General features: G+C 39.3%; 1 protein-coding gene across 2 annotated transcripts; it reads right to left on the reverse strand.

Annotated features, from left to right (window-relative positions):
• Positions 1 to 7185: 7185 nt before the first annotated feature.
• On the reverse strand, positions 7186 to 23390 carry mrps27 (mitochondrial ribosomal protein S27). Of its 2 annotated transcripts, none has more exons than XM_061928789.1 (11): positions 23224 to 23390; positions 22257 to 22334; positions 17221 to 17291; positions 17085 to 17143; positions 16595 to 16709; positions 14835 to 14913; positions 14275 to 14390; positions 14086 to 14188; positions 13860 to 14002; positions 10453 to 10611; positions 7186 to 7533 (listed from the first exon to the last, which is right to left on the reverse strand). In XM_061928789.1, exons 3-11 carry the CDS (start codon positions 17272 to 17274, stop codon positions 7291 to 7293), a joined length of 1071 nt encoding a protein of 356 aa, XP_061784773.1. In that variant the 5' UTR covers positions 17275 to 17291; positions 22257 to 22334; positions 23224 to 23390; the 3' UTR covers positions 7186 to 7290. The 2 variants fall into 2 exon arrangements, with proteins under 2 accessions (XP_061784773.1, XP_061784772.1); XM_061928788.1 differs by lacking the exon at positions 23224 to 23390 and adding an exon at positions 22561 to 22649.
• Positions 23391 to 25259: the final 1869 nt, after the last annotated feature.

A 25259-nucleotide genomic window follows, 5' to 3' on the forward strand; every position in this document is an offset into this window, starting at 1 on the left:
CTGTAAAAAAAAATTCTGTAAAAAAACGGTCATCTACTGGCAGCCAAACGAAAACCATAAAATTAAAGTAAAACATTGTAAACCACATAATGATCAAAAACATTATATTTACAGACATTTTCATGAAACGTTTTGCGGAAAAATATCGTAATTTTACAGATTTTTACTAAATTATTTAGATCAACCACCTTTAATAAAGTGACGGTGCAAACAGTTATGCAGAAAAATACCTTTATTCTACAGAGTTTTTCCAAATTATTACGATCAAACACCTTTAATGAAGTGACAATGCTGGCAGTTCCACAGAAAAATACCATTATTTTACAGATTTTTTCTGAATTGTTAAGATTAACCACCTTTAATAAAGTGACGATGCAAACAGTTCTGCAGAAAAATACCTTTATTCTACAGATTGTTAGTATGGACAGAGACTTTTATATAACAAGTTACATATTTAATGAAAGATAATTATTGTAATTTGGTATTTTTCTGTAAAAGAAATACAAATATACATAGTTTGTCATTACTGGCATATTACTTAAAATAAAAAAATGGTAAAATGGGTTATACTTGTATAGCGCTTTTCTACCTTCAAGGTACTCAAAGCGCTTTGACACTATTTCCACATTCACCCACACATTCACACACTGATGGCAGGAGCTGCCATGCAAGACCCTAACCACGACCCATCAGGAGCAAGGGTGAAGTGTCTTGCTCAAGGACACAACGGACGTGACGATGTTGGTAGTAGGTGGTGATTGAACCAGGAACCCTCAGGTTGCTGGCACAGCCACTCTCCCAACTGCGCCACGCCGTTCCCAATAAAAACATATTAAAATAACAAAGATAAAAATAACAGGCGGATTGTTTATTTACAGATAATGTCTTCAATTCTACAGTTTTATAAACTATTTAAAAAAAATAGAAAAATTACAGTAGAAATTTTGAGTAAATTAACCATAAAAATAGGATTTTTTTTTTACAGTGTACATAACTCCACATGTGTTCATTCATAGTTTTGATGCCTTCGGTGACAATTTACAATGTAAATAGTCATGAAAATAAAGAAAACGCATTGAATGAGGAGAAGGTACGTCCAAACTTTTGGCCTGTACTGTACATGGGTTCGAGTGAATTTTGTTTTTGAATGTGGTAATATCGAGAATCGTGGAAATTAATAGGGATCGTATCAACTACTCAAATTGTGGTAGCTTCACAACTGTAGTGCGTGTTAACCAGTGGGGCATACCTTATATGCTTGGACCAAAAAGAGATCGAGACTATATAGTCGGCCACCTACATAGTCACTGACATACAACTTTGAAAACAAATTATGCTGTCACCCTTTAACTTTGATGACATGTGATGCAGTGGCAAAAACATGCGGAGGGGGATTATTGCTTTTTCTTTGGGGGTTAGGTTGATTGGCAACACTAAATTGACCCTAGTGTGTTAATGTGAGTGTGAATGTTGTCTGTCTATCTGTGTTGGCCCTTTGATGAGGTAGCGACTTGTCCAGGGTGTACCCCGCCTTCCGCCCAAATGAAGCTGAGATAGGCTCCAACACCCCCCGCGACCCCGAAAGGGACAAGCGGTAGAAAATCGATGGATGGATGGGTTAGCAGAGACAGTTCCAGGATTTTTTCTTCCCGGGGCCCAAGGGGGGGCTTGACCAATTCGTTTAGTGGAGCTAAGAAAATAATTGATTTACATGACTTCAGTTCTCATTTTTTCAATAAAATTAGTTACAATACACAGCACAAGCATGTTCGATATAAAAGCAGTTCTATCTTAATTTGACCAAAGAATATTCAACAAAATAGTTAAGCCTAACACATGCAATGATGGCAAAAATGTTTCACGTGCAAAGGTGACAGATACCGCTACGGACAGCGCTCATGTGCCTGCTAATAACCAGACAATGCATCCTAAATGCAACAATTGTCTTCCTCCATATGCATAATTAATGACAACAGACAACTATGCATTGGCAATATGGTTTATTATGTTATTGATCACAACATAATAACCTTAGAAATAATTAATAGTTAAATTAATATTAAGCCTAGAGGCTACAAAGTGCAGCCGCATTGCCACAACGAGAAGTGCAAACAGCTCAATTTGCAAATGTTTGCTCTGGAGGGGCAGGCCATAAATGTTCGCATTTGCGCTGTGATTTGGCAGCCAAAAGATGGAGCTTTCCAAACGCCTATCAAATGGATCTGATTGCGTGATTGGCCACAGAAAGATGGACGGTAGCTCAGTGATAGTTTTAAGAAAGATGGACTTGCGGAGACGATTGGCTCCCACAAAGCTGTCCCGTTTTGTCAGCGGTCTTATTTACGTGGCTCCACTTCTACCCATCCATCCATTTTCTACCACTTGTCCCTTTCAGGGTCGCCGCCTATCTCAGCTGCATGCGGGCGGAAGGCACTCTGGACAAGTCGCCACCACCAACACAGATAGACAGACAACATTCACACTCACATTCGCACACTAGGGCCAATTTAGTGTTGCCAATGAACCTATGCCCAGGTGCATGTCTTTGGAAGTGGGAGGAAGCCGGAGTACCCGGAGGGAACCCACGCAGTCACGGGGAGAACATGCAACCTCCACACAGAAAGATCCCAAGCCCAAGATCGAACCCAAGACCTTCGTATTGTGAAGGTCCTTTGCCTCCGTCCCACTTCTACCGTTAACGAATAATTCGCTGACGTCACCAGCATGACGTCACAAATGAGGCGATTTCCAAACGGCTCATTTGGAGAAAGTATGAAGGAAGGCAAGATTGTTTTATATACAATATATCTTAGCAAAAACCTACTCAGTGGCCTTGTGGCCGAGTCATACCAAAGACTATAAAAATGGGACCCAATACCTCCCTGCTTGGCACTCAGCATCAATGGTTGGAATTGGGGGTTAAATCACCAAATCATTCCCTGGCGTGGCCACCGCTGCTGCTCACTGCTCCCCTGTGGGGGTGGGTCAAATGCAGAGGATTATTTAATTGCACCGAGTGTGTGTGTGACTATCATTGGCACTTTAACTTTTAACTTTAAAGACTCCATGGTTTGATTTCAATGTTTTGGGACTCAAACAGATCCCAAATACACAACAGCAGGTACCAATAGGTAAGAAAAGTTGGTTTTGCATTAAAGGGCCCTAAAATGCTGGGGTGGGGGGGCTCAACCTATTTCTGACGGGGCTATAGCACCCTCAAGATCCAGTGTAGCACCGTCTCTGAGGGTTACACTCTTCACAATAAAAACTTTGGACTTTGCGCTGTGCATTGCTTTTTTTCTTCTTCTTTTAATATTGATATCAAACCTCTTGTCGCTTTAGGTGTATATTTCAATTACTTACTGTAACACTTCCCCCCAAAAATGGTAATTTTGTGGTTATACGGTTAGCACCACATATTTTATTTTTTGCTATCCCCTTTCCCTTTTCAGTTGCATCACAAAAAAGCCAAAGAAAGAGCAAAACACAAACAAATTGGATTTTGGTTGAATTATAAATTGTGTAACATTTAAAGTGTTTGACACTTGAGGTTTTACTGAGAAATTAATTGTTGTTTGAAATCATTATGTTCAAGTGGATCAGTTATGCAGGGCATTCAGTTGAACTTTGTACAGGATTTGGTGCGTATAAGTGACGTGCAGGAAAAGCCAACTCATTTAGACACTACTGCTATATTCCTCAGCAGAGAACACTTGTTGTGTCTATTTAAGTTCCTGTGCATGTGTATGACTGCTTAATGCTGCTAATTATTGACTAAATTCCACATTAGGGGGTATTTATTAACACGACCAAGGGCTCTGGTTGTTTAAAAAAAAGCAGGATGTTGTTTTGCTTATAATGTATACATTGCAGTTAATAGTGCCAATACACCCAGGGCTCAAGTAAAGCAAACAGACCACACAGTTCAATTCGGAACACGCTTGAGTGAGGATACAAATGTGTTTTCTTCTGTTGCAACAAATTGTACGTTTTACTTCTAAGAATGACGGTCCATCCGGAAAGTATTAACAGTGCTTCACTTTTTCCACATTTGTGTTACGTTACAGCCTTATTCCAAAATGGAATTAATTATTTTTTGTCCTCAAAGCTCTACAAACAATACCCCACAATGACAATGTGAACATTGTTTTGTTTTTATTTTGCAAATTTATTAACAACAATACCTATTTTTTTTTAATCACGTAATTATTTACAGCCTTTGCTCAATACTTTGCTGATGCACATTGGGCAGCAATTACAGCCTCAAGTCCTACAAGCTTGGCACACCTCTGAGCAGTTTCGCACATTCCTCTTTGCAGCACCTCTCAAGCGCCATCAGGTTGGATACAAAGTGATGGTTTTCATCTAGGGTGTCTCTGTACATTGATGCATTCATTTTCTCCTCTATCCTGACAGGTCTCCCAGTTCCTGCCGCTGAAAAACATCCCCACAGCATGATGTTGCCACCACGATACTTCACTCTGGGGATGATATTGGCCTGGTGATGAGCGGTGCCTGGTTTTCTCCAAACATGACGCCTGACATTAACACCAAAGAGTTACATTTTGGTCTCATCAGACCAGTGAATCTTTCAGGTGCATTCTGGCAAACTTTTTACTAAGAAATGACTTCCGTCTGGCCACTCTATCATACGGGCCTGATTGGATTGCTGCAGAGATGGTTGTTCTTCTGAAAGGTTCTCCTCTCTTCACAGAGGAATGCTGTAGCTCTAAAAGAGTGACCATCAGGTTCTTGGTCACCTTCCTGATTAGACTAAGATGAATGCAGCAATGTACAGAGACATCCTGGATGAAAACCAACGCTTCCCATCCAATCTGATGGAGTTTGAGAGGTGCTGCAAAGAGAAATGGGTGAAACTGCCCAACAATAGTTGGGCAGGTGGCATCATATTCAAAACAACTTGAGGCTGTAATTGTCCATGGTCAACAATTCACTTTATTTTTGGTACAACTCCATCCTCTACTAGAAACATTGTGTAGACACTACAGTACACCTCTTGGGTCTTGTTTCACGAATATAAAAAGTGCGCTTTATACTATAATAATAAAAAAATATGTAATTCGTTCAGCTTTTAGTTAAAGCTACAATAATGGAATACTGGAATAATTTTCCATTAAAGTAATAGCTCTCACATGATTTGTTTTGACAGTTTTGGCGACCTCAAAACCTCTAGTTGAGCGGTGGAAAATATTGGTGGACCTGCCAATGCAGAGTTTAATGTTTATTTTAATAAATTATGTATAAGAAATACCCGGTACAAGCACGGTTCTGGAGCATTTCAATAACGGTTGAGGTCTTAAGTTTCAAATCAATAAGAAAAAAAAATAATTTTAAAAATTACGCAGTTCAAAAATATCGAGAGGTCAGGAAAAAAAAAGATATACTATACAGTAGGCTATTATATATATATATATATATATATAATATATATATTATATATATATATTATATATATATATATATATATATATATATATATATATATTTTGGGTTGAGTCATTTGATAAGAAAAATCAATGTCTTGTTATTTAAATATTCATCTATTTATCTGGGACATCAAACCCACTTGGAGTCCCACATTAAAATATTAACAAAAGTGTGAGTCCATTGATTAGGTGCACAGTTATTTAAACTATCACATTAAAAGTGAGATTTTGCAGTTTATGCATGTAACATTTTGTCAAAACTTTATAGAAAATTTAAATGTGTCCTTACCACACTTTACATCTTTTCCTGTTTATTCCTAAAAAATATATTTTAATGAAGCATGTGAATATTATTAGCACTGATTGGATGAAATGAGTTTAGTCTTACCTTCAATCTTGTCCCACAAGGTGCACATGATCAGCAGGGATGTTTTTTTTCCCAGTTTGTTCTTCTAAAGATATTGTAATTACATGATGACATTACAATTGTGTGAAGTCATCAAGTGAGTCATTGTATTTAGCCTTTTGAAGCAATACATGGTCCTTCAGGTGAGGAAGAAAACATTACATCATCCTTAAATGTGGAACAATTATTTTTTTTTTAAAGAAAAAAGGTCATGAATAATACTGGCAATACAAACAAAATAAAGACAAGGTATAGGACGCAGACAAGCGCTCTTAAAAAAAGTTTACACAGTTTCAAATTAAATCAAATGTTCTTTGCATGCAAACTTTTAACCACTTGAAAAGATTAAACACATATCATATTAAGTACGCACAAAATGAATTTAACACTAAATCCAATTCCCAATTATTACCTCATGCTTGTCTGACTTATTCCAAAATTGAATAAATACGCAATAAACCCTTGTCAGGACAAATGCTACACTCATCCCAATGCAAACATATGAGACAGACAAAATAAACATTATTAATAATCAGTTTTAAAAAGAAGAGCAGCTGACCTTGACAAATGGCAGTGGCCATGATGGGCTGTGGTCAGCTCGACATCAAAGCTTTTCCTACTCATAAAAATCTGCAAAAAAAGAGAACATGATGTGCAGTACATTTGACTTGATAAGAACTTGCTGGCTTAAAATGTCTAACCAGCTGGAATATTAGCTGGCAATACAATGTCCTGGTGCAGAGAATGTCTAACAGACGCACATATATGCAGGGCCGGTATGCAAGCTGATAAAAAAAATAATAATTTAGCTCTCACAAAGTCTCCACTACCCTCCAAGGTCAGCTGCGTCAGCAGATGACGCAGCCCTCGTTTACAAAGTCTTAGGACAATCTTATTATTTCTGAGTCGTTACATTAGAATACAAACAGGCAAATACAAAAGAAACTCCAAATCCTGAATAATAATGTTTTCCCCACAAAATGTATTATCTTTCATCTAAGCACTTGAAGCTTCTCACTGTCAGCAAGTCAAGTGTTTAATTTTTAATACGGGTAGCATTGTCTTCCTAGCTTTATCATGCACCTGTGTGTATTCACACGATTAACCAGGACCATATAATGCATTCACTGTTTACAGCTCATAAATAACTGCCTATGCTGGCAAATAATTATTTCTTTGTAGATTAGTTATCAGCAAATTCTTCAGTGCAATGCCCGTTTTTTTACTCCTGTGAGAAAACTCCCTCACACACTCGCATTACACAAACAGGAAAGGAATGGGAGGACGTGATCCCAACATTCCCGTTTTTTCCTAATTAAAGAGGTTGCACAATTGAAACCACTATTTTATTTTTTATTCTAGCCCACAAGCATTATAAAAACATACATATACATTAATACATAACAGGTTATAGAAGTTAAACTTGTATTGTGCCTGCTACAGGTCCGCCCTGGCAATCAGCCGCTGACGATTCTCCTCATCTGCTTTTCTCCACATATCCTGCTCCCTCTGGATCAGCATCCTCCTCTCGGCCTCCCAGGTCGACAGTAGACTCTCGTACATATCCAGGTCTGGTTTCTCGGTGGAGGGCAGCTGCTGCTTGGCCAGAGTGGTCACCAATGACTGAAAGCTGGCCTCAGAGTCAACCTTTCCATGAGCTTCCAACTGACCAATCAACTTCTAAAGAAAAAAAAAGAAGCAAGGTGAGACTGGAAACAACATCAAAGATGCAATGGCACATACAATACATACTGTAATATAGCACAATACAGTCATTTTTATCTGTAAGGTAAATGCTTTATTGCATCACTGTATTAGAATAATGGTAAATGGGTTATACTTGTATAGCGCTTTTCTATCTTCAAGGTACTCAAAGCGCTTTGACACTATTTCCACATTCACCCACACATTCACACACTGATGGCAGGAGCTGCCATACAAGGCCCTAACCACGACCCATCAGGAGCAAGGGTGAAGTGTCTTGCTCAAGGACACAACGGACGTGACAAGGTTGGTAGAAGGTGGGGATTAAACCAGTAACCCTCAGGTTGCTGGCACGGCCACACTCCCAACCGCGCCACGCCGTCCCCAGAATCCATTCATATGTTGCTTTCTACAGCTGAGGCTGTAGGCAACCTTTTTAAAGCCATTTTTTCATTAACTCCACAAGATGGCAGTACAGTGGAACCTTGATTTACAACCCCCTTTATATGCAAACTTTTCGATTAACAAACTTTTCGATCCAAACATGCCTCTGCGTGCGAACCATGTTGCTGTAGACGAACGCTTCATTTAGGCACCAGGAAAGAAAGCAGGGCGAAACATTGTTGGGAAGGCACTTCACTTGCTGTGCAGGAGAGGTCACGTCTGTCACTCCAGCATGTGTGCCTTTTGATAAGTTTTGTCCATTTTGCTAACTCAATAAGGGTCTCAAAAACTCAACAGACCAGCGTGGAAAGAAGGAGCAAACCGCTGTGGAGTTTAAAAAACACTATTTGCGAAGAGTACATTCATTGCACTCATAAGCATTACCCCAGCACAGCACAGTCAGTAACCAAATAATTTTTTACTGTGATGAAGCCGGTCTTTATAGGGAAAAGATGCCAGAACAAAGTTATATCACAGCGGAGAAGAAGACAGTATCATTTCTCTCGTTCCGGAGCAGCCCCTTGGTCTTCCAAATCACAAACATGAAGGCACGTACGGCTCCCTTCTCTCCCTCCCATTTTCCGCCTTTTGTCTGCTCTTTTCTCATCAGTTCACTGCCGTTGTCAATGTGTGTGTGCATTTTACCTTTTTAAATGTTTATTATTGTAGCAATATGGTTGCTGAGCAATATTGTGATTTTGTTTGTGAGAGGGCACCATAGTGATTTCTGTGTGCGTGCGCGAGTCGCCATAGCATTCGGCAGCTTGTTGTTTTGACTTTTTTATCACAGTTAGTTGATCCCTCATCCCCTTTGTTAGGTTTGTTTGCTAATATGCCTAATCAACAATCACTAAACTAAAACGAAAATAAAGGCATATGATTTATGCGTTCACGATACTGCTGATAGGATTTATAAATTGGCAAATAAAACAAAACCTGCTAATAAACGCAAAATAATATCAAGGAAATTGACATAAATGTAAGTGAAATGTTGTTATTGTGAGGAGAAGAGACATTTGTCCTTTAAATCACATTAATACCACAGAAAAGGAAAACTGTCATTTTCCAGACACGATAAAGGATGTCAAACACGTAGCGTTACAATAACCATGAAGATAAAGTGTTTGTCTTACACCTAGTAATCCACCTTGGACAGACTAAGCCATGCAATGCAGGTTTAAAGAGCGGTGCGCGCTCCCGCGAAGGAAATCCATTTTTGGCAGGCATTCACATTTTGGCACAACACCGTAACAAGTGGATTTTTGCCATACGGAGCATGATACGAAGGTATCACTGGACTCCTACAGAACACTTCAGACTGTGCTGTGAACATTTTGTCTCTGGTAAGTGAACACAGCTAGTAGTGTTAGCTTCGTTTCCAACCTTTTCTGACTAATTATAATAGATCGATTGAAGAATTTATTAGAAGTTTGCATAGGATCAGGTAGAGTTTCATGACGGTACAGAAAAATTATATGTACTGATTGAAATTGCGTGCCTTTGAAACTTTATTAATATATATTATTGCAACAAATATTACAGTATATTATCATACTTTCCAAACATTTTTTGTCTAAATAAAAATAAATACCTGGGGATAGGTTAATTGGCAACACTAAATTGGCCCTAGTATGTGAATGTTAGTGTGAATGTTGTCTGTCTATCTGTGTTGGCCCTGCCATGAGGAGGGGACTTGTCCAGGGTGTACCCCGCCTTCCGCCCGAATGCAGCTGAGATAGGCTCCGGCGACCCCCCACGACCCCGAAAGGGACAAGCGTTAGAAAATGGATAGATGGACTTAAATATCTGCTTGACTTATGATTTTACAGCAAACTACCCATCAAATTAATATACATTATAATACATTTTACAGTGTTCTTTACAGCATATTACTTAATTGAAAAAAAACTATAATTTTTTTGCGCTAAAATTCTGGCGCATGGTCAGGATTGTACCACCTCTGCCTCAATTTGAGCCAGGAAAAACCCAGAAATATTATATTACCGATACTTTAATTTGTTTTCAAGTACAAAAAAAAGCCCGTAGTTTCAAGGTGTGGCAGTAATAAAAATGCCGTGGCGGCGCGCCACATTCATTTACATTAAGGGGACACTATATAAGTAAACTTTGATTGATTGATTGATTGATAATGATTGTGAACAATAGGCACAATTCCTAAAAAAATATAGCAGCTCCCCTTTAAAGTAAACAAACTATGCTTACATTTCGTAAATACCAGCCTCTCCAATTATTGCTTGCTTCCATTTAACACTCGGTCCACTTTGCGGTTTAGATAAATAAAGGGCCAAACTATAGCTATAGAGCAGGGATATTAGAACAAAGTAGAACAAATGGCTGCATCTGAACTAAACAAGCTACAGCATCACCTTAATTACATAAATTACACTCATAATTATTGATTTTGACAATTCTTCAACAGTGCATCCCTACTTTGAATCGGCTCTCATACTCGGATAGTCGATCTCTTTCTGCCTGGTCTTCTTCATCAGCGATTTCCACTTTCTGCTCTTCCTCCTTGTCGGACTCTTCTCCAGAAGAGTCAGAAGACATTGAAGACAGTTGTTGCAGCGTGTCATTCACAAAATCCAACTACAAAAAGCAAGAAAAATTATGTTTATCATCTTAGACTCAACTGTAATAAAATCTTGTGAGCTGTGTGAGATATTTGCCAGCTGACCTCTGCTTCTTAATGAAGGCAATGGGATTAAAGTATGACCTGAGGCACAGGAAGAATCTGGATGCAATATGCCCTGAGGTGCTACATTATTGTCTGTCACAGCGTGTTTGGTATACTGTGGCAGGGATGCTCACAGACAGGCCCTCTCAAGATCTCATTAGGAAAAGGCTGCATTATCAAACAGGATTAAGAAGGCGCTTCACCGACTGTCTATGTATGATGTTTGTTAAATGACAACAATGTGTCAGCATGTGTGTGTATCTGCAGATGAAGGATGTCACATCACGACGGTCACGTCCTCCAAAAGTGAGGATGCTGTTCAGACAAATGCACTGATTTGCTGACTGGAGAGAACCAAAAGGCTTTGTGGATTTTAAGATACTGTGAATAAACATGGTATTAATTGTGATTACAATATCAATCACTATAATCGTGATTATTATTTTTGTCATAATCGTCCAGCCCTACCCATGACTGCTGTGCCAGGACCACTACTAACCACATTGTGAAGTTTGCAGAAAACATAACAGTAGTGGGCCTCAACCGTGATAATGACATGGACTACAGAAACGGGGTGAAACATCTGGTTGACTGGTGCAGAACCAACAACATGGCACTGAACGTCGAAAAAAACAAAGAGCCACACAACTCATCAACGGCACAGCAGTGGAGAGAGTAAAGGCTGGGATATACTCTCATGCCACGTAGCTTGCGTCCCCTCTGACGGCGTCTTGGTTGGGTTATTGTTCTTCCGTTGTATCAGGCTTGTGAATCATGTCATCTTCATTGTTGACACTGGAACTAATCATTCAGAAACATCAGTATATTTTTTACGGACATTTTATTCATAAACCAGAGGAAAAGACATGAAGAGGGAATGTGCAACCCCTGAACGGGTTGCGGAAGAGGACGAGCAATTTTGCAACTCTATTAGTATTCGGCCGTTAGGGACATGGGATAACAGAGCTAGTAATTGTAAATTAACAAAACTGTCAAATAACTATTGTAACGACCTGCTCATGGCATTTTTTATGTTTTGATGTCCAGAGCTCTCAGGTTTGCGAATATAGCTGCCGTGACTAAAAGATACTGACAGAGAACAATGAAGTGTTATGTTTGAGAGAAAAAGTGTACCAGAAAGAATATGTCGGAAATGAACCTATTGTTGGCACAAGATTGGCAATAAAAGTTAAAGACTGTCGTATGCGTGACTTTTTTTGGACGACAACGCAATAAGCTGAAAAAAAAACACATTACCGTAAGTAATTGTTTTTATAGCACACCAAGATATTGAGTACACAATATCAGTTTGAATGCATATGTTTCATCACTGTTGCTTTATTTCATACAATAATTTGTGCATTTTAAGCACACAGTCTGCCATCTTGCGGTCAGGGGCCCTCCTCTTCAAAAGATGACCGATCGATCACAGCTCTGAAGCTAGGATTTTTGGGAGGTGCACGCAAGGCTTGCGGAAAGGTACGCAGGGGGAGGGGACAAGATGACGTCGCTTATGCAAGTTACTTGAGCGGGAGAGTATATACCAGGCTTAAGCAGCACAAAGTTTCTGGAGGCGCAGTAACAGACACAACGACCTGGTCCCAGGCAGCGAATGCACTTTCTGTGTCGGATGAAGACATCACGCCTCCCTCCTCCTATTCTCAACACCTTCTACAGAGTCACTATAAAGAGCATCCTAACAAACGGCATCTCTGTCTGATTGGGAGCATGCAGTTCCTCCGACTGGAAGTCCCTGCAGAGAGTGGTGAGGACGGCGGAGAAGATCTTTCAGACTCCACTTCCTAACATCCAAGAAATTGCAAAAATCCGCTATCTGCCGAGGGCTCAGAATATCAGCAGATACATGTCCCACGCCCGACAAGGACTGTTTTTGCTGCTGGATTCTGGAAAAAGGTTCCGCAGCCTCCGAAGTAGAACTTCAAAGTTCTGTAACAGCTTCTTCCCGCAGGCCATAAGACTTTTGAACACTAAAAACAATCCCTCCATTCTCCCTCAAACCCCCACACAGGACTACCTCACCGGACTTAGAAATACAATAGAACAGAAGTACAATTTTTGTTTACTCTACCCATCTTTGACTGCTTGTAAAAATGTTGAAGTGATGTTTTATTATATTTGTTGACTCTCAGTAAGCCTGCAGTGAATATAAATCAGCAAACGTCGTGATGCATTTTTTAAATTAATGCGCCGTGTATGCTTAAAATGATCAAAATACATAAATGTTATGTTAGTATAAATGTGCTCGTTACTACATTACATATATAGTTACATCATGTAAATAAAACTTCAATGGAGGCGTTTGTTTTTTTTTTCAAGATTTTACGGCTCCCATAGGCTCCATTGTGAGCAGACTTTTGATCACATTTATTTAATATTTAGAATGCAATTTTTTTTATAAAAAAGCATTCATCGTCATGCCTTTCATAATGATTGTGAACGATAGGCAAAATTCCCCCAAAAAGTGCAGTTCCCCTTAAAGGCACAATACTTTAGACAAGAAACATGGATATACTTGAGATTCATCATCATACTGCTTGCATAGCATTAGGCCTATATATTTACTATTAACTTAATGAAAATGACTCACTACAGTCATTATTGTCGAAATAGCTGGCAACACAAATGAGTACGGTGGAACCTGTATATGTCGACGTTTTTATGACTGGCTTGTGGTTTATGGTTGGTTGGTTTATGTCAAACCGACATAAACCAAAAACGAATCATTAAAACTGCAACTAGACAATTTTACTGGACTTTTACCAGAGAGATAAGGAGAATTGACGATAAATAAAAATTTATGTTTTTCTCCATTTGTGCATATTTTTATTTTACTGTTTTCACATGGTTTTTCATACATTTATCTACTTGTACTTTTGTTGAAAAAAAGCTTTCGTATGTGTGCAATTATTTCAGTCATTTATTTACTCCTCCAAATCTGTGCATTTTTTTACTTGCTGTGGAAGAATTTGGGTTAATACTGTCATGCTTTTATTTTAAAACTCTGTTTGCACTAATCTGGAAGTCACGGTGTGCACATTTTGATGCCTTGTAACCAGACAGCGGTTTTTAATAAAGAAGCTGGCAATAATAATCGTGCAGGATTGTTGCAAGCACACAAGAGCTGCGGTTCATTACTTACCGAGTCTTTGGGCAGTTTAACTTCACCAGGCGATGCGGCAACACTCTCCATGACAGCCAGCGCTCGACCCAAATATCCACGTGTCCAGAGAAGAGGCATACCTTTGAACACAGCAAAAATGCCCTTCTGCAGCTCCGCCTTGCCTAGAAGAGAATCAAACTCCAAACAAATTAATGAATCCAGTCAGGGGAACACAAAAGTGTGCACTTTTCCTGTACATGCGCACCTAGCAGAGTGTTTCCAAGAAGCTGAGCAGTGAGGCCGATGCTGTTGTCTTGTTGGAGGCCACAGATGAGCAGCGATGCTCCAAATGCTCTTTCCTCTGATACCTTAGTGCACATGTCCGGCACATCACTAAAACACAACTGACTTTGTCTTCATAATAACACTACCCCATCTTGTGTATTCGGCTCACAGTGAGTTGTGGTGTGGTTGCTAGGTAACTGCCAAGAGCGTACAGCGACAGGATCTGGGTGGAGGAAACGTCAAAGGCCTCCTGGAGCATCACCTCTTCCACCACAGAACACGCACCTAAAAAGGTTCACAAACGAAGGTTACGCAACAACAGCCACACTGTGTGTTTGTAATTCAAATGCTATTCATTTAAATGACAACTCATAGGTTCCACCGGATTCCTGATCTTTGCAAGACATTTTAGACAACTGCATGCCATTAACTTTGTGGTAACAGTTTGTAGAATACCTCGTTATCTTTACCCTATCAAATATCCATCCATCCATCCATTTTCTACCGCTTATTATGAATTTTAAATATGTTTTTAGAGCCAGTAGGCCCTTTCTAATTAGCCACATACACACACAAATGTTAAAAGAGTATATCTAAGATGATAGGAAGCTTTAAAGTACTCATATTTTCTTTTCTTTTAATCTTTTGGAAGCATACATGTGTCGGACTACCTTTGTGTATCTATTGTATTTGGCCATATTCTTTAACTGACTCATTTAAAAGGCTTACTTTTTAGGTCCTCATCCTTCAGGTAAGAATCTAAAAGCAGGTTGAAGGTGAAATTATCTGGGAAGATTCCATAGTGGACCTATGGGGAACATACACAGCATTATTTATTCACATTGAGACAATATTACACCAGGATTTCCCCCAGATTGCCAATATAATTGTGGCAGTGGGGGCGTGGCCTGGGTGGGGTTAATTGAAATCATCATTTACTCTGCATAATTAGCAATGATGCATATATTCTCTTTAAAAAGGCTAAAAAATGTTATGCATAGATTAAAAAACAAATCTGTATTATCAATACCGTATTTTTCGGAGTATAAGTCGCACCGGAGTATAAGTCGCACTTGCCCAAAATGCATAATAAAGAAGGGAAAAAACATATATAAGTCGCACTGGACCCCGGCCAAACTATGAAAAAAACTGCGACTTATAGTCCGAAAAATACGGTAGTTAGTATTAACACATTTCATTTCACTCATTTTTTTTAATAGTTTTTGCTTATTGTATGGACTATGTAACACAGGCTGCACTCTGTTGAGAATTGTTCCAGTTTCTGGACACTTCTCCAATCCTTTGTGGCTTTTTCCTTTATTAAACTAGCAACTAGCAACAAATTAAGCATCTTTTTCTGATGTAATTAAAGACTGTACTTGTGTTTGGAGACGAACAGCAATAGCTGCAGAGCCTCTATTGTCCCAAAGACTGTTATATTGTAGGTAACGAGTACTGTATATCTAATTACTGTATTTTTCGGAATATAAGTCGCAGTTTTTTTCATAGTTTGGCCGGGGTGCGACTTATACTCAGGAGCGACTTATGTGTGAAATTATTAAGACATTACCGTAAAATATCAAATAATATTATTTAGCTCATTCACGTAAGAGACTAGACGTATACGATTTCATCGAATTTAGCGATTAGGAGTGACAGATTGTTTGGTAAACGTATAGCATGTTCTATATGTTATAGTTATTTGAAGGACTCTTACCATAATATGTTACGTTAACATACCAGGCACGTTCTCAGTTGGTTATTTATGCGTCATATAACGTACACTTATTCAGCCTGTTGTTCACTATTCTTTATTTATTTTAAATTGCCTTTCAAATGTCTATTCTTGGTGTTGGGTTTTATCAAATAAATTTCCCCCAAAAATGCGACTTATCTGCATTATTATGCATTTTCGGCCGGTGCGACTTATACTCCGGAGCGACTTAAACTCCGAAAAATACGGTAGTATATCTAATCCAACCCCCTTAAGATATTTAATTTCTTTTCTTTACTAATATTATTTTTCCGCCAAATAAAACCTTTTTGAGGCTTTTAGCTCAAAAACTTACCATATATTGCAAGAAATTTGTACACATGTTCATCATGACAGGATGCATGAATATCAACGACCACATACAGTAAGATGCACAGATCTTCGATTATTTTGGTTGTCATTGGTACCATTTTGGAAGGACTTGGGCCAGTTCCATTCTTTCATTCTTTTGTGTAAAGTTTAATCTAGGACGTGTTTATTTTGTCTGTAGAATATGTCGCAGGCCTATAAAAAAACAACAAATAACCCCCGGGTCGCACTTTGGACACACCCGCTCTAACCCTAACATTAATATAAAATACAAATGAAATGCATCTACCATGACAAATATAACGCACACTGACAAAGATGTATTATTGTAAGAATATGTCTATTATTGTGGTGAAGGTTTAGTGGTGTACTAATACTAATCTATCTTTTTTAAAAAGGCTTTTACCTTGTTCTTAAGTGTGTACAGGGCCTTATCTCTGGCGCCATATTTTAGACACTGTCTGATCCAGCTGTGAATAGTCCAGTCTCGAAGGTACCAACAGTTTGGACTGTGACGAAACCTGGAGGATGACAAAAGTGTTGTTTCTATTATAATGGGACAGGTGTGTCACCAACTGATCTTTTTTAAATAGCTAGATGTACCTATTTGGGCTGGTGATCATTAAATAGTTCTATCAAGAGAAACTACAATATGTGAATGAACATTCCTAAACATCATAATCATGATACTGGGAGCAGATTCCAGTGGAAAGAGTAAACAGGAAAAGTCTACAGTTCCCCATAACAAAGAAAAGCATGTCAATGTTGAACGTAAGAAAACAAAAGAGACAAAAGCAAACAGACAATACATTCCAGAGAAATACAAAATAAAAAACAATAGCACACACAAAAAGCGACTGAGAGCTTGACAAAAGTCCAAGTCTTAGTTGTCTTACTTGTAAAGGTAGTACTCTGCTTGAGCAACCTCTTCGCTGCATGATATATTGTCTATGAACTAGAAAACACACAAATTATTAAAACCAAAAAATTACAAATTCAACATTTGGTGGATTAATATAAAAAAAATATTACCTGTGACATCATTAAGGAGCTGACTGGAAAATTCCTCTCGTATGTTCTGTCCATATTGTTGGCCAGCACAGCTGTTTATTTTTTTTATTTTAGAAAATGACAAAAAGAATCATATTCAAGGATGAAGTCAGAAACTCAATATGGTATATGATGTGATAAATTCCTCTCGTATGTTCTGTCTATTTTGTTGGCCAGCACAGCTGTTTATTTTTTTTATTTTAGAAAATGACAAAAATAATCATATTTAATGATGAAGTCAGAAACTCAATACGGTATATGATGTGATAAATTATATCTCTTAACTGCCATCATGGACAATCCTGCCCACCCACTCCACCAGACAATTGAGGGACAGCGGAGCTCATACTCCAACAGGCTCCTTCAGCTTCGTTCCCACAGTGTTCGATTCAAGAACTCCTTCATTCCGCACTCCATCCAGCTGTATAATCACTCGTCATACAGCAATTGACGATATCTGTCTATTACCTGGCCGCTTCTATGTTAGCTACCTCTCTTTGTTTATAATGTATATTTTCTGCTGGATCTACTCTCTATTTATGCTGACCTTTTTTTGCTGCAGCTGTTACATATACTGTAATATTGTAGATGGTAATTGTTATATATTGTATATATTATATAAAAATTTAACATAATATAATATATCAGTATATATCATATACTGTATTTATAATATGTAAATATGACATTTACAGTATGTCATATTTTATATTGCTAGTACTGTATATTTTTAGTCTACTTTATACCTGCATTATCCTTTCCATCCTTACCCTTTCCATCCTTTGTAAATAAGCTACTGTGTGGAACAATTTCCCTTGTGGATCATTAAAGTTTGTCTAAGACTAAAAAAACATTAGTGTACTGAGCTCTATTGCCGGCTTGTGGTCATCACAAGTATTGCAGCATCAGCTATTTATACAAAATAATTTTGTCTATCATTTACAATCCTCATGTGAGACAATCATACATATGTTTTTCTTTTTTTTCATTCTAACTCGTAAATAAATGATAGAGGTCAGCTAACAGTGTAGGTAATAGGATTGACATTTTCTGCCTATAAAGCCATCCATTTTCTACCGCTTATTCCCTTTGGGGTCGCGGGGGCGCTGGAGCCTATCTCAGCTACAATCGGGCGGAAGGCGCGGTACACCCTGGACAAGTCGCCACCGCATCGCGGGGCCAACACAGATAGACAGACAACATTAACACTCACATTCACACACTAGGGACAATTTAGTGTTGCCAATCAACCTATCCCCAGGTGCATGTCTTTGGAGGTGGGAGGAAGCCGGAGTACCCGAAGGGAACCCACGCAGTCACGGGGAGAACCTGCAAACTCCACATAGAAAGATCCCGAGCCCGGGATTGAACCCAAGACTACTCAGGACCTTTGTATTGTGAGGCAGACGCACTAACCCCTCTTCCACCGTGCTGCACTGCCTATAAAGTGTTTTAAAAAAAAATCTGTAAGCCTCTGTCAACGTTTTGTGAACATGGTGTAAGTATATATGTAATATAGTAACAGGCACATTCATAATATCAAGTAATATTTAAGTATTTTTTTTGACATTTTAAGCATAGGGTGGCACAATAATTTCACAGACGCATCACAACGTTCGCTATTTCCTTCAACAGCAAAAACAAAACAACTAATCATTGCAGACTTAATGGAAGCCAACCAAGACTACTTTGGAACAAATGAACCAGAACCTTGTTTATTTAGCCCGAATATAAGGAAGATGAGCTAAAAAATTTAAGAAGCTGAGTAAGCGAACAGTGTTTTTCAACCACTGCGCACTAGTGTGCCATTAGATACAGTCTGGTGTGCCGTGGGAGATTATGTAATTTCACCTATTTGGGGTAAAAATATGTTTTGCAAACAAGTAATTATAGTCTGCAGATAATGTGCCGTTGTTGAGTGTCGGTGCTGCCGAGAGCTCAGCAGCGTAACCTTGTGATACTCTTCCATATCAGTAGGTGGCAGCCAGTAGCTAACTGCTTTATAGATATCGGGAACACGTTGTGTGAGACGACAATGGTTTGTTGTGATCACAATATGCAAACCACAGCAGGAGGCAGCGTGCAGGTGAAACGGTATCTAATGCTTAAACAAAAAATAAACACAAGGTGAGTGCCCCTAAGAAAAGGGGAAGGCTATTCAGAACGAAAATAAAACTGAACTGACCACAAAATAAACAAAAACAGAATACTGGAAGACGGCAAAGACTTGCAGCGTGTGGAGCAGAGACGGCGCCCACAAAGTACATCCGAACATGACATGACAATCAACAATGTCCCCACAAAGAATTATAGCAACAACTTAAATACCGTATTTTTCGGAGTATAAGTCGCACCGGCTGAAAATGTATAATAAAGAAGGGAAAAAATATATAAGTCGCACTGGAGTATAAGTCGCATTTTTGGGGGAAATTTATTTGATAAAACCCAACACCAAGAATAGACATTTGAAAGGCAATTTAAAATAAAGAATAGTGAACAACAGGCTGAATAAGTTTCCGTTATATGAGGCATAAATAACCAACTGAGAACGTGCCTGTTATGTTAACGTAACATATTATGGTAAGAGTCATTCAAATAACTATAACATATAGAACATGCTATATATACGTTTACCAAACAATCTGTCACTCCTAATCGCTAAATCCCATGAAATCTTATACGTCTAGTCTCTTACGTGAATGAGCTAAATAATTTTACAGTAATGTGTTAGTAATTTCACACATAAGTCGCTCCTGAGTATAAGTCGCACCCCCGGCCAAACTATGAAAAAAACTGCGATTTATAGTCCGAAAAATACGGTAATCTGGATTGCTAAAACAAAGCAGATGCGGGGAATAGCCCTCAAAGGAACACATGAAACTGCTACAGGAAAATACCAACAAAACAGGAAAAGCCATCAAAATAGGAGCGCAAGACAAGAACTAAATCACTACACACAGGAAAACAGCAAAAAAACTCAATAAGTCACAGCATGATGTGACAGGTCGTGACAATACACCTACTTTGAGACAAGAGCTATAGTGATGCATGGTTGGTTATGGTTTAAAGTCATATGCAACAATTGCGACTTTTTACTGTCAACTGAGTTTCATTTTTTAACGATTTCTGCTGGTGGTGTGCCTCCGGATATTTTAAATGAAAAAAATGTGCCTCGGCTCAAACAAGGTTGAAAAACACTGAGCTAACTGCTAAAAACAAGGTAAAACGTAGGTCAAATAAAAATAAAAAGGTGGGCGCAAACGTCGAAAGTTGAAATGTCAAAGTTTACAAACGTCTTGGTTTATAACAACCTTCTACGATACAAGTGAGAGTCATGACTACAACATTTAACATTAAGGGTTTGTTTTCAGGAACAATTCTGACATATTACTTTGACGTGACAGCCATTACTGAATGTACAGGATATATTGTTTAATCATTTATAATAGAATATGTTTAATGGCCCTAGTGTTTGAATGTGAGCGTGAATGTTGTTTGTCAATCTGTGTTGGCCCTGCGATGAGGTGGCGACTTGTCCAGGGTGTACACCGCCTTCCGCCCGAATGCAGCTGAGATAGGCTCCAGCGCCCCCCGTGACCCCGAAATGGACAAGCGGTAGAAAATGGATGGATGGATGGATGTTTATTGGCTCTAGTGTGTGAATGTGAGCGTGAATGTTGTCTATCTGTGTTGGCCCTGCGATGAGATGGCGACTTGTCCAGGGTGTACCCTGCCTTCCGCCCATGTGCAGCTGAGATAGGCTCCAGCACCCCCCGCGACCCCGAAAGGGACAAGCGGTAGAAAATGGATGGATGGATGTAGGGCTGGGCGATATATATCGATATACTCGATATATCGCGGGTTTGTCTCTGTGTGATATAGAAAATGACTATATCGTGATATTCGAGTATACGTTCTCACGCAGTTGCTTTTAGCTGCGGGCATTAAACTGCATGCGTTTCCCACTCTTTCCTGTCTCTCCTTCTCACAGAGACTTAAAACAAGCGCACCTTCTTACATACGTCACGTGTGCAACGTCACACGCTCCCACGGAGCAGAGAGGCAGCGACGTGGTTGTGATGCTAACGGTGTGGTGCGAGTGGTAATACGAGAGAGAGAAGGTGCGAATCTGGTAACAAATGGAGGAAGAATTAATTCCCAAGAAAAACAGCACGGGATCCATCGTCCGGCGGTGGTTTGGCTTCAAGCGGGAACATGTTCAACATTTATGCGGCAAAAGCGTTGCTACAAAAAGTAAGCACCACTGCTAATGTAGCATCATTTGAAAAGTCACCCGCTAGATAAAGAAGAGTGCTTGCAACTGCATGTCAACATCTCCGTTCGGTGCCACACCAACAAAATGCCGAAGGAACTATTTCCAGATCAACACCGTAGGAGAAAACATCCGCAGGAACCTACCACATAGCGAAGGACATATACTATTTGATATGCAGTTCATTTTTATGTGACACTTATTGAAATATCTTGACATCATGCACAAAAGTGCACTTTATTTGTTTTTAACTATTGTAGTGGCATTCTGTACAAAAAGTATACTTTAATTTAGTGTTGTTTTGATATGTCATCTTAACGACATCATGCACAAAAGTGCACTAATAGCTTGTTTTAAAATGTCTCTGACAATCTTGCACTTTCTGTTTTGGAAATGACATGAATGTTTGTGCCACTGCTTAATAACTGTTTAATAAATACACTTTTGTTAATTGACTTAGTTGTGGTTTCCCTCTCTGCATGAACGTTTAAAATGAGCATATATTAATGCAGTATGAAGAAGAATGTTTTAATGTAGACACATAGAATCATCATACTGCTGTGATTATATGCATCAAGTGTTCATTCAAGGCTAAGGCAAAATATCGAGATATATATCGTGAATCGTGACGTGGCCTAAAAATATCGAGATACTAAAAAAGGCCATATTGCCCAGCCCTAGATGGATGGATGATTAATCATGTATAGTAGGAGGTATATAGGAGCAATGCTGTTTACAATCTCACCCAAATTCTTAGGTTCCTTCTCTCTTGCCTCCCATGCTTTGGTGTCTGAATATGCTGTTGAAAGTAACCATCTTTTTGCTGCAAAGAAACATGAATATTTCAAGAATGTACAGTGTTTCAAATATGAATATTTGAAAATATAACTAATCAGAGCATAGTGTTAGTAGCAGTAACGATGCTAACATGGTTACTGCGAACTTGTGGCCCCCAAAAATAAAAGACGGCAAAAAGTGCGACAATTACTTAATATCCAATTAAAAGATTAAGACAGGGCGTTCAAAAAGCTCTTTACACATGAACCTACCTGAAAAAGAGGGTGATAAACGTTTAACTTTGACAGCGGCAATAAGGCAGCGTCGAAACATAGAGGCGGCCATCTTTGGACGACACCACTTCCGGTTCGAAGAGGAAGAACCAGCTTGATAAAATAATATATTGTGTATATATACGATATTAATTATTTTTATTATCATAGGCTTACATATTTCAGGATTTGAAAGCTCTGCATAATAAAAATATTTTTTGTAAATTGTCTTACAGCATTATTGTCCTAAGTGACACTAGAGGGCGCTGTGTACGCAAAGAAGAGGCAAGAAGTTGCACTTTACGTCACACTATTTTTCTGAACGCCATTATGTTGTCATGGGACCATTCAAACAAAGTGTTGAGTCCATTGACCTGTCGAATTTTTGCAGGATTTAGACATTTTATCCATAACAGGCTTTAAAATGAGTCCAGCGTTAAATACACAATGCAGCTCCTCGGCTGTGTGTCAATGGAGGTGACAGGTTAACCCAGGGATGCATACTTGCCAACCCTCCCGATTTCCCCGGGGGACTCCCGAATTTCAGTGCCCCTCCCGACAATCTCCCGGGGCAACCATTCTCCCGAATTTCTCCCGATTTCCACCCGGACAACAATATTGGGGGCTTGCTTTAAAGGCACTGCCTTTAGCGTCCTCTCTCACCTGAAACCTTCACCCCTTAACGGCCGCATGCTGTCCAGGTGTCCGCTTTTCCTCCATATAAACAGCGTGTCACATAATAATGACGCGTTGGACAGGTTTAACAACGGTCTTTACTCGAAGATGTCAAGAAATGCTGACACGTTGTATGATCTTTTAACTGGTTTGATGATAACGTTAATTTCAAGCACACACACACACACACACATGTGAATGCATGCATACTTGGTCAACAGTCATACAGGTCACACTGACGGTGGCCGTATAAACAACTTTAACACTGTTACAAATATGCGCCACACTGTGAACCCACACCAAACAAGAATGACAAACACATTACGGGAGAACATCCGCACCGTAACACAACATAAACACAACAGTACAAATAATGAGAAAAACGAGTGGAAAAGATCATCAGACTCCTCTTCCTCCTATCCAGGAGATCGCAAAAAGCCGCTGCCTGACCAGGGCTCAGAAAATCTGCAGAGACTTCTCCCACCCCCACCAAGGACTGTTTTCACTGCTGGACTTTAGAAAGAGGTTCCGCAGCCTCCGAAGCAGAACCTCCAGGTTCTGTAACAGTTTCTTCCCTCAGGCCGTAAGACTCTTGAACGCATCATAATTATCCAAAAAAAAGTCTGCGGGCTATAGAGCGTTTTCTATTCGGGCTCCAGTACTATGGAATGCCCTCCCGGTAACAATTAGAGATGCTACCTCAGTAGAAGCATTTAAGTCCCATCTTAAAACTCATTTGTATACTCTAGCCTTTAAATAGACCCCCCTTTTAGACCAGTTGATCTGCCGTTTCTTTTCTTTTCTCCTCTGCTCCCCTCTCCCTTGTGGAGGGGGGGGGGGGCACAGGTCCGGTGGCCATGGATGAAGTGCTGGCTGTCCAGAGTCGGGACCCGGGGTGGACCGCTCGCCTGTGCATCGGTTGGGAACATCTCTGCGCTGCTGACCCGTCTCCGCTCGGGATGGTGTCCTGCTGGCCCCACTATGGACTGGACTCTTACTATTATGTTGGATCCACTATGGACTGGACTCTCACAATATTACGTCAGACCCACTCGACATCCATTGCATTCGGTCTCCCCTAGAGGGGGGGGACACTTGTGATTTAGGGCTACATAAACAAACATTGATTGATTGATTGATTGATGATTGATCCCCTCAATTCCCCCCAAAAATGGATTAACTCGCTGGAATATAAAGACAATATAACATACATCCATAAACCTGGATGCATATGCAAAAGTGCAATATATTTATCTGTACAGTAATCTATTTATTTATATCTGCACCTTGTTTATTTTTTATCCTGCACTACCATGAGCTAATGCAACGGAATTTTGTTCTTATCTGTACTGTAAAGTTCAAATTTGAATGACAATAACAAGGAAGTCTAAGTCTAAGTCTAAGTCTAAGTAACTCAACCATCTTCAACAGTTTCTACCTCTGTGTGAGTAGTTTGTTGAGTTAGCACAGGATTAACGCCTGGACATGACAAATGAGGTATTTGACAGCCAGAAGTTTGTTATTTATTCTTTTCGATCCCTGATAGGATGTGACTTCATGTTTATTGGCTTTGTCGATACACTGAGATGAAGTCTAAGTTTGTTGTGTTTTTCAAATCGCACACATTTTTTTCCCCTCAGAATTTGAAGTGTTTTGTCAAAAGGATTGTTTGAGATTTGGACATTTTCAGAATGTGCCTGTTCTATTTGTGGCCAAAGTAAAACAAAAAAAAAATACAATCTGAAGTTGTCTTTGTTTTTAAGTTATCGTGCCGTGATTTTACCAGTCCGGCCCACCTGGGAATAGATTTTCCTCCATGTGGCCCCTGAGCTAAAATGAGTTTGACACCCCTGGGTTAACCCAAGGGTGGGACAGTTCAGTTTAAACAAAACGTGGAAGACTTTTAGCACTCTCCCGTTTTCACTTGGAGCGGCAAAACAGGAAGCCCTCACCTGCAAAGGACGCAAGTCAAAAAAAAGACATGTTTCACAGAATGGATGGAAGCACAAAATGTAATTATTGAA

This window comes from Nerophis lumbriciformis, linkage group LG33 (genome assembly GCF_033978685.3).
Source record: "Nerophis lumbriciformis linkage group LG33, RoL_Nlum_v2.1, whole genome shotgun sequence".
Taxonomy (NCBI): domain Eukaryota; kingdom Metazoa; phylum Chordata; class Actinopteri; order Syngnathiformes; family Syngnathidae; genus Nerophis; species Nerophis lumbriciformis.

What these genes read in the sequence shown, in the direction of transcription:
- mrps27 (XM_061928788.1), bottom strand. Translation starts at nt 22,633, where the DNA reads ATGGCCGCCTCTATGTTTCGACGCTGCCTTATTGCCGCTGTCAAAGTT. An exon ending in TCTTGGAAACACTCTGCTAG is followed by an intron (nt 14,003 to 14,085) that starts GTGCGCATGTAC and finishes ATTCTCTTCTAG; the next exon opens with GCAAGGCGGAGCTGCAGAAG. An exon ending in AGTATGAGAGCCGATTCAAA is followed by an intron (nt 7,534 to 10,452) that starts GTAGGGATGCAC and finishes TTTTTTCTTTAG; the next exon opens with AAGTTGATTGGTCAGTTGGA.